At 44.0% G+C, this 9,865-nt stretch overlaps 1 protein-coding gene across 4 annotated transcripts in view; it reads left to right on the forward strand.

The window, feature by feature from the left end:
- The window catches only part of GPAT3 (glycerol-3-phosphate acyltransferase 3), an 85,047-nt gene extending 76,347 nt beyond the window's left edge, over positions 1-8,700 (forward strand). For all 4 annotated transcript variants that reach the window (XM_059386450.1, XM_059386447.1, XM_059386432.1 and 1 more), the window contains exons 10-13: positions 275-360; positions 1,981-2,109; positions 2,841-2,920; positions 7,457-8,700. In XM_059386450.1, coding sequence (XP_059242433.1) covers positions 275-360; positions 1,981-2,109; positions 2,841-2,920; positions 7,457-7,553 — 392 coding nt within the window. In that variant the 3' untranslated portion in view covers positions 7,554-8,700. The remainder of the gene's footprint in view (positions 1-274; positions 361-1,980; positions 2,110-2,840; positions 2,921-7,456) is intronic.
- The last annotated feature ends 1,165 nt before the right edge of the window (positions 8,701-9,865 follow it).

Below are 9,865 nucleotides of genomic sequence, written 5' to 3' on the forward strand. Positions count from 1 at the left end.
ATTTGTTTGAGGGATGCCTGCATGGCTCAGTTAAGTGTCTGCCTTTGGTTCGGGTCATGATCCCAGGGTCCTGGGATTGAGTCCCACATTGGGCTCCCTGCTCAGCACGGAGCCTGCCTCTCCCTCTGCCTGCTGCTCCGCCTGCTTGTGCTCTCTCATTCTCACTGACTCTCTCTCAGATAAAACAAAACAAAACAAAATAAAATAAAATAAAATAAAAAAGTTTGTTTAAAAACCCACCTTTAAAAGCCACCTTCTTTCCACCGCTCTGCAGGGACTTGCATCAACAACACTTCAGTCATGATGTTTAAAAAGGGAAGCTTTGAAATTGGAGGAACCATACATCCAGTCGCAATTAAGGTAAAACAGGTGCCCCTTCCTGGCCCCCCCAAAAGGGCAGTGACTCAGTAACTTTATTTTGATATAACTTCAACCTTAAAATCTGAAAGAATAACAAGCCCTTGTATACCCTTCTCCCTGCCCGAGCTTTATTACAATATATTGACCTGTAACATCGTCTAAGTTCATAGTATACCATATGTTGGCTTGATACACTCACGTACTGCAAAGTGCTTGCCGCCACCAGAGTTTTAGCGAACACCTCCGTCAGATCACGTAATTACTAGTTCTTTGTTACGGCGAGAACATTTAAGAGCTGTTCTCTTAGCAACTTCAAGTGTATAATCAAGTATTTCTAACTATAGTCACCATGCTGTGCATTAGGTCCCCAGAACTCATTTATCTTAGAACGGAACGCTTGTGCCCTTCGACCAGCATCTCCCTGGTTCCTCCACCTCGTCTGCTCTCCTGCTGGGCCCCGGGGAACCACCGTCCTAGTCTCTGTTTCTGTCAGCTCAGCTCTTTCAGACTCTGCATATAAATGATACTACAGAGAACTTACCTTTCTCTGAGTTACATGACTTAGCATGGTGCTTTCAAGGTCCATCTGTTGTCACGAATGTCAGCATTTCCTTCTTTCTCGCGGCTCAGTAGCATTCCATTGGGTATACACTACGTCTCCCTTCCCAGTTCATCTGTTGGCAGACACGTAGGCTGTTTCCAGATCTTGGTTCTTATGAATACTGCGCTGCAATGACTGTGGGGTACAGATATCTCTTCAAGATCTTTCCATTTCCTCTGGCTATATACCCCAAAGCAGGATTGCTGGGTCATGTGGTAGTTCCATTTTTGATTCTTTGAGGACTCACACTGTTTTCTCTAGTGACTGTACTGATTTACATCCCCACCACCATTCCCTTTTCTCTATATCTGTCTTTTCTTTTTTCAAATCTGTTTTACATAATTGCATTCTGCGCTAGATGTAATTTGAAGAAAATTATTTATAATTTTCTGCTAAGCCAGAATGTTTAGAAACCACAAGTTTAAACTTTCTCAGTTTGTAAACTGAGTCTCAGAGACGACATATAATCTGCCTCCCAGTCACACGGCTGGTTGGCGGAGAAATTGTGATGTCATTATATTAGAACTATTTAGCCAACCAGCGAATTCTAAAGACCTCCTATGTATAAGGTCTTCCTCAAGGCCTTTGTGTACTTGTTACTCAGATTCACCAACTGTTCACATTTTTCCCTGTTGGCTGGATATTTCTCTCTCTATGGATGTGTGTACAGACAGGTCCCCGGGGACAGGGTGCCTGGCATCGTGTTGAGTAATGAAGACATAGTCAGTAATAAGCAGAAGAGTAATGGTGCCCACTTTTGCCTGCCTTCAGTTAAGTGGGGAGACTGATCTTTCGGACTCGGGGGGATAACCCTCTTGTTGCAGCACTCTGGGGTTCGGGTCAGAGGAGTCAGCTGGCCCGGTTTACTTCTTCAATCCCTTCCGTCAAACGAAGTAGCTTCTCTTTTTCTGGGGGTCTGATAGACATGTTTGGCTTGTCATCTTAGAACCACTGATATGGATAAGAGAGGCCACCACTTTGTTCATAACTGGGATGTATTTTCTTTTCTTTTTTCTCAGTATAACCCTCAGTTTGGGGATGCATTTTGGAACAGTAGTAAGTACAACATGGTGAGCTACCTGCTTCGAATGATGACCAGCTGGGCCATCGTCTGTGACGTGTGGTACATGCCCCCCATGACCAGAGAGGTATCTATCTATAGGTAGCAACTGGTCTTTGGTGCTTTATTCAGTCAGTCAGATCACGGCGAGAAAACTTATGTAAAATCCTGGGTGCCTCCCTTACCCCCATTAGCTAGAGATGGACTTCCTTTCTGCTTTCTCAGCAAATGGGTCATTTAAAGTAAAAAATTGTATTCAGGTTTCTTCAAATAAGGTTATTTTGAATTCAGAGACTTTTTTCCATAATTGTTTTTACAGTTGCTGTTGGTTTAGTGAACCTACAGATATTATGGAATGTTGTATGTTGGAGAAGACTAATAGTGTAATAAATATATATACATGAGAGATACAAATTAAACAATACAGTACTTCATTTTCTTGATAGAACAAATGATATTTTCTATGATTGAGAACAGTGCTGAGCTAAAATGTGAATCTTCCTTTTTAGAAAAGAGAGAGAAAGAGTGCAAGGACACGCGCATGTGGGGGAGAGGGGAAGAGGGAGAGAGATTCTCTTAAGCAGGTGTCACGCCCAGTGTGGGGCCTGATGTGGGACTGGATCTTACCACCCTGAGATCGTGACCGAAGCTGAGAGCAAGAGTCAGACACTGAACTGACTGAGACACCCACCGCCCCTGAATCTTACATTTTAAAACAAATCTGAAGACTATGATAAATTTATTCAAGAATTATTCAAGAAAAGAATTATTCAAGAAAACTCTATTCCCACCATGTGCTGGTAACTGTCTTTTCCCCAGGAAGGAGAAGACGCTGTCCGGTTTGCTAACAGGGTTAAGTCTGCCATTGCTGTGCAAGGAGGGTTGACTGAGCTTCCCTGGTAAGACATTTTCAGAAGTACTGTCATTTTCTTTATTAAAAAATCACCTTCAATAATGTCATTGATTGTACTGGTTAGCAGAAGTTTAGCTGAAAGTGACTGTGGTTTACGTAAAAGGGCGGTGGCTTCGAGAAGGTAGAGGTTTGCCCCTCCTGCTTAAACGTGGGCAGCGCAGGCTGGTGTGACGGGTCCTTCCGTGTTCTCCACCCTCCGTGTGCCTCCGCCACAGGGGCCCGGACGCCTGCTCCAGCGCTACTCCACGTGGAGAAAATGGCCCGCAGGAAGGAATGGAAGTAGGGGCCCACGCGTCTCTTTAAGAGCACGGGATGGGTGCTGGGAATGTCACGTCCACCTCTTGGCTCGACCTCAAGTTATGTGATAAGAAGGCTGGCGAATGCCATCTTTGTTCCCGAAGGCCCTATGTCTAGCTAAAACGGAAGGTTCTTTTGCTGAAGAAGAAAGTGAGAATAGATTTGGGGGTGGGGAATGGGCCCTGGGAGCAGGGGCAGTGTATGGGCTTGTTCATACTTAACGCTCGCTGTGACTCTGTTGAAGAAAACTTAAAGACTTGAAAGGAAATAAGTGAAATATTTTAGTTATGGGAACTTTGGATTTAATTTTTTGTTTGAGGAGAGTTGTGTGTAGGTGAATGTATTAGTCGGCTTGGGCTGCCGTAACAAACTACCACAGCCCCAGCGGCTTAAACAGCAGAAATGTATTTTCTCACAGTTCTGAAGGCTGGTAGTCTGAGATCAGGGTGCCAGCAAGGTCGCTTTCTGGTCAAGGCTCTCTCTCCCTTTCAGCTGGCAAACGGCCACCTTCTTGCCTTTGTGTGAATTTGGGGAGAGAGGGTGAGAGAAGACAGCAGGCTCACAGGTGTCTCTTCTTATAGGGGCACTAGTCCTACCTTGAAAATTAGTGACCGCTCTTAAGGCCTCATGTAAAACTAATTACTTCCCAAGGGTTCCATCTCCAAATACCATCTTACTGGGGGTTAGGTCTTCACTATGTGAATTTGGGGAAGTGCATATACTTTCAGTCTGTATTAGTGAGGGGTAACTCTACCTACATTATAATGGGAGATGAATCATACTTTAGATCCTGTAAGTTCATTAAGTTCCCCTGTTTATCTTTTTTTGGTGTTTTCAAAACACTTCGCATGAAGAGTTTGCTGGAGGCACTTAGAGTCACATTCTCGGAGCAGGATTTGGCTGAGTCAGGCTCAGCCTGTTGCCACGAACTCCTGAACCTGCAGAGGGACCCAGGACTGCTCAGGAATTAAACTTCTGGAATAAGAACTAATAAGGACTAGCTGGATCCTTTTTTTTTTTTTTTTTTTAAGATTTTATTTATTTATTTGTCAGAAAGAGAGAAAGAGAACACAAGCAAGGGAAGAGGCAGAGGGGGAAGCAGGCTTCCTGCTGAGCAGGGAGCCCAACGTGGGGCTTGATCCCAGGACGCTGGATCAGGACCCGAGTCCAAGGCAGACGCTTCACTGACTGAGGCCCCCAGGCGCCCTGCCAGCTGGATTCTTATACTTCTTTATGCAAGGCTGGGGGATGTCTCCAGAATATTTTGATCCATTCATATACCTTTTTTCTTTTTTAAATATTTTGTTTCTTAATTTGTCAGAGTGTGCGCGCACAAGCAGGGGGAGAGGAAAGCAGAGGCAGAGGGAGAAGCAGGCTTCCCGCTAAGCAAGAAGCCCGATGTGGGACTGGACCGCAGGACCCTGGGATCATGACCCCAGCTGCAGGCAGGCGCTTCACAGACTGAGCCCCTCAGGCGCCCTCCATTCATGCATCTTGATACAACCCATTTTGCCCAGGAAACTTGCTTCTGGCATCCGTTATGCTAATTAGGAAGCCACTAATTTCTGTAGTGAAAACCCATTTCTAAAATTCCTTGTGTGAATTAACAAGGTTTAGGAAGTTGATAGAAAACAAAGGCAGCTGGAGCCTTAGAGTGGCAGCTGCGGAGGGTGGCCCCGCGGACGGCCCCGGGGTGTGAGTTCCTGACTTAACGGCCACCCGGCTGGCCCTAAGGTCAGGATGAGGGTCAGGAGAGGCTGAAACAAATATTTGTATCACACTACCTAAGCCGAAATACGGGAAACTAAATCACGGATGCCACAGCATCCTGAAATGACGGACTTCCGCAGGTCCTAGCTTATGAATGCCCTAGTGAGCCAAGTTCACTCTGCATCCGGCTTTCTCTTTCCTGCTCCTCGTTTTCATTTCTTTACTCTGCTTTTTCTCACCTGACTTCTCAGCCCTGCTTCTGCCCTGAAGCCATATGAAAATCTTGGAGCTTTGGAACAGTAGCCTCAGACACCGAAGAGAGGAAGAAATCCTTGAAAGATAATAGCCTACCCAAGTCAGCCACAGGACAGATCTCATTCAGATTGGCTTAAACAAAATGTGTCAGAAAGCATCCTTAGGGGGTGCCTGGGTGGCTCAGTGGGTTAAGCATCTGCCTTCAGTTCAGGTCATGATCTCAGGGTCTTGGGATGAGCCCCATGTCAGGCTTCCTGCTCGGCGGGGAGTCTGTTTCAACCTTTCCCTCTGCCCACCACCCCGCATCGCCACTTGTGCGCGTTCTCCCTCAAATAAGTAAGTATAATCCTTAAAAAAAAATCCTAAAAAAATGATCCCCAGAATTTTTCAATTCCCTTTTATTGGGCCGTATGCAATTTTGTTATAAGTGATTACTTTTAATTACTTAACTTCTTCTTTAAAAAATAAAAGCCTCACCGCCTTTTCAGGTGTGTGTGTCATTCACACACTCGGTATGAATTTTTTTTCTAGATTAAATGGGAACTCGACTGTATCATCTTAAACAGGCTTATATATATGGCTGCTGGTCTCCTCAGGAACTCAAATCTGCTGCCATTGCAAAGGGGAATTGGGCAAAACTTTAAAGTCTCTAGAAGGGGTAAGGCACAGTTGGGGTGCTCAGAGCAGTGTGTTTTCTCGGTGCTTAGGAGAGTTGCCTCAAAATAATGTCAGGATGCTTGGGGCAAATGTTGCTTTTTCGTCAGTTTTGGCCTGGACCTTAGGAAAGAAAGAATGGTCTTTCTTCTGCCTCTCCCTCTGCCGCTGAGTTCTTACTATTCAGAATTCACACAAACGCAGTGAATACTTAGAGTAGCTCCTTTGGATAAAAGAGGCTTTGGGGGACAATTCTGGGGAGCTAACAACAATTTATAACCTGTTTCAAGGGAATTTCCTCCAGCTGAGCCCCTGGAAGATGTGTGGAGCTCAGTCTATTCCAAGTCGAGGACTTGTTGTGGGCTGTGTCCTGGATTTGAGTCTGGATTTGGTTCAGGCAGGCGCTTGTTTGTCGGTCAAGTTCTGTCTTCGTGGCATTGAGTTCATGGGCTAACCTGTGATCCGCTCATCATCATCAGAGAGCACTTGGTAAACATTCGTGCTTAGCTGGGTTAAAATTAAACAGGCACAGTATGAAGTAAGCAAGTTCACCGTCCATGTGCCCTAGGAGTTCAAAATCAAAGACATTACATTAGGAGAGAAATTGTGGCCCCTTATAATCCAGTCTCCTGCCAGAGCTTCCACTTTGTTGTTTCTTTGTGTTGTCCTAAGAAGGAAAGGTGTGCAGAGTCCTTATAACCCAGGCAGCGCTGTTTTTACCACTCTGGACAGAGTTCAAAGATTCACAGGCTCTGAATTCAGGAATGCTGCTTACACAGGCACTAACTACTGCTTCAATGCAATTTATGATTTTGTTGTTTGTTTTTATTTGGAGTCTGTTTTGGAATAGGGAAGATTATAAATACTTGAAATATGTAGTGCTTTGAATGAAAATACAACTTGGTAGACATAGGATTAGATATGAATAATGATTAACCCATCTATCTTTAAGTAATTTACCCATATACATACAGTACCCTCACCATTACTTGTGTGTATATTTTAAGTGTTCCAGGTGATTTTCTAGTTGACATAAGACACAAGTTGATTAGATGAAAGAAAACAATACTTTGCTTTCCTTGGGGGAAAGGAGAGGTAAACAATTAATATAAAGTCCAAATATGAGTATAGCGACCCCAAGTTCTAAAAAGAAACTGTGTGGAGATATTGCTCTATATTTTGTTTATTTCTTTAACTTATTCTTTTGAGAGAGAGAGAGAGAGGCTAGGGGTGGAGGCAGAGGAAGAGACCCAAGGAGGTTCCATGCCTGGTGCAGAGCCTCATGCGGGGTTTGACCTCTTGACTCTGAGATCATGATCTGAGCCACAATCAGAGTCGGTCACTTAACTGACTGAGCCACCTAGGCGCCCCTGACTTTTTTATTCTATATGCTAGTCAAGCGTCAGAGGGCTTGCTCCTTCCCCAAAGTACTCCGCTGTGGTGCGTGGTAGAACAGGGACTGAGACCTGGGTCTTTCTGCTTTCAAAGCCCTGCGTTCTTTGGCCCATGGCCATTTAAGTGTCGTGGCACAACCAGGTATTAGCAGCTCATGCTTGTTAACCCGCTGTTGGGTCTGTATCTTATTTATTTGCTTTTTTAATCCCAGGGATGGAGGGCTGAAGAGAGCAAAGGTGAAGGACACCTTCAAGGAGGAGCAGCAGAAGAATTACAGCAAGATGCTTGTGGGCAACGGGTCTCTCTGAGTCGGACTCCGTGCTACCCTGGTCATCAAGTTTGGCTTCCCAGAACCAGCCCCTAGAAATGGAATGTGCTGGGGTTTTTTGGCGAGGGGGAGTAGAGTGTAGTTTTGTTTTACTGTTTTGGTTTATTTGCTGCTGCTGTTAATCTTTTCTACAGGTTGGATTGTCTCTACCTCTTTATGCCAAAAGCAGAACCCAGCGGGGTGGGGGGCGTTTCGGCTTTTGTTGTCGCTATAGCAGTAGCCTCATGAATTGTAAGGTAGTTCACTGAGTTGAAACAGATCCTGCCTTTTGTAAGATGATGACATCATCATTAATCAAATGAAATACTTCTGCAGGGAAAAAGTGCTTCTTAAACACTTTTGGAACTCACTGTGTTTCTCAAAAAAAATCCCCCTTGCTCTCTTGGTGATTAATTTTCTCACTCCTTCTCCCCTTACCTCTCCTTCAGTCCCTTGAACAGTGAGATCACACATCGGTTCAGGGTCCCCTCCATGGTTACCTTCTACTGCAAGATCGAAAAGAAAAATGGAGGATGTTCTTTAGGAGAAAGGGCAGATTTGTGGCCACTTGATCTGAAAGTTGAAAGCAAATGTAAATATTTTTTTTAATAGTGTGTTAGAGGCGAACTTCAATTTGGTCAGCTGTACCAAAGAAAAGTGTGTGCAGGTTACTGTGTGTGTTTATAGGTAGGTGAATTTTGAATAAATCCTTTTAGCTGGCAACTGCTGATAAAGTTTTAAGTTTCCCTTGTTTGTACACTAAAGATCTATATCTAGTGCCTCTCCTATCTCCTGATTTGATGTTGTACTGAAACGTGTTTTCAAACAGGAGGAGCCCTTAACAACCACACGTCACGTTGTCTTCAGCGGGGGTCTGAGTGAGCCCCTCACCCTCCACCCCTTTGAGGTTTCTTTCAGAATGTTGCCAGTTCCTTAAACAGAAAAATAAGTGGAAAAATTACCTTTTGGAAACTGAGCCTTAAATTTTTTAAGGGGAAATAAGTGTTTCCCGACTCACACAGCATAAGCAATGTTGGATGGCAATGTCATGCCGTGTTATACTCGGAGAGTATTGTCTCTCTTCCGGTAACCATGTACAAAATGTGAAACTGTCTCACCGTGAATATAAATAAATTCTATATTTCTAAGTGTGTGTCCATTGTGTTCCCTCTCCTCTACCCTCTTCTGGTTGGGGTAAGTTAAATTTTTTCTTCTTATAAACAAAGATTGTTTGTTTTCCATATCAGTGACATTAGCTAGAATTTGTTGGACCGGAACTGTCTGGGAAGTGAGAATGTGAACAGCTAGTTTTGTTTGTTTTTTTCTTTTTTTGGTAGCCTGGTTATCTGGACTTTGACCCTGTGAACTCTGCCTTGAGCTAGCCATAGACTTCACTTAATTTGTAGGTGAACTCGGGCAACTCTCTTCCAACTGACTCTAGGTATGTCCAGTGCAGCCCTATCAGTCGTCCTTCCGTCGAACCAGATGGGTCTGATGCCAAAGGAACTTCTGTAACCAGTTTCCCCAACGGTCACTGCTCTTCTGTTCTTCCATGCTCCCCCCATCCTTTTTACTGTGTTCCTACCCTTTGTTTCTTAACTTCGATCTTTCTTTTTCTTTTTTAAAATTTTGATTTTAAGTAATTTCTACACCCAGTGGGGGCCTGAACCCATCACCCTAAGATCAGGAGTTGCGAGCTCCACGGATTGAGGCAGGTAGGTGCCTGATTCTTCTCTTTGTTCTGGACTGAAAATCCGCAGATTCATTTATGTATGTCGGGGTGACTCTTCGTCTTTTTTCTCCTCAGAGAGTTCCTTTTTCCCTTTCACTTTTCATATTCAATATAACTTGAGTTAATGCAGCCGCTTTATTAATTAGTCCACTTTTGGGAAAAGCAGATAGGACAGCAAACGACTGTTTTGTTCGGACACCAATGAGTGGTATATTTCCAAGAGCACTGTTAGAGCAGTGATGGATCACAAAGTCATTAGAAAATCTAATGCTATCTCAGTAAAAACTTTTGTGTGTCTTTGACTCACACCACTAATTTTCACGTTGTTTGGGGAATTGCCGTACTGCCGCAAACATGTTTGTGGTGAGCACATGTGGCTCAGACTTAGCCTGTGCTCTCTAGAAATCGCGTGTTTGCATTTGCCATCCCTAATATTGTATTATACCCACTTTAGAAATACTTTCCCCAGAGTTTCGTCTTCTAAACTTCTGAGTTATCTGTAATTATAATGGCATATCAAGGGTGGGGAGAATTTGGTAGAAAAATCCCATGAGATAAGACCTTTCATCTAACCTGTGCAT

This window comes from Mustela nigripes, chromosome 1 (assembly GCF_022355385.1).
Source record: "Mustela nigripes isolate SB6536 chromosome 1, MUSNIG.SB6536, whole genome shotgun sequence".
Lineage (NCBI taxonomy): Eukaryota > Metazoa > Chordata > Mammalia > Carnivora > Mustelidae > Mustela > Mustela nigripes.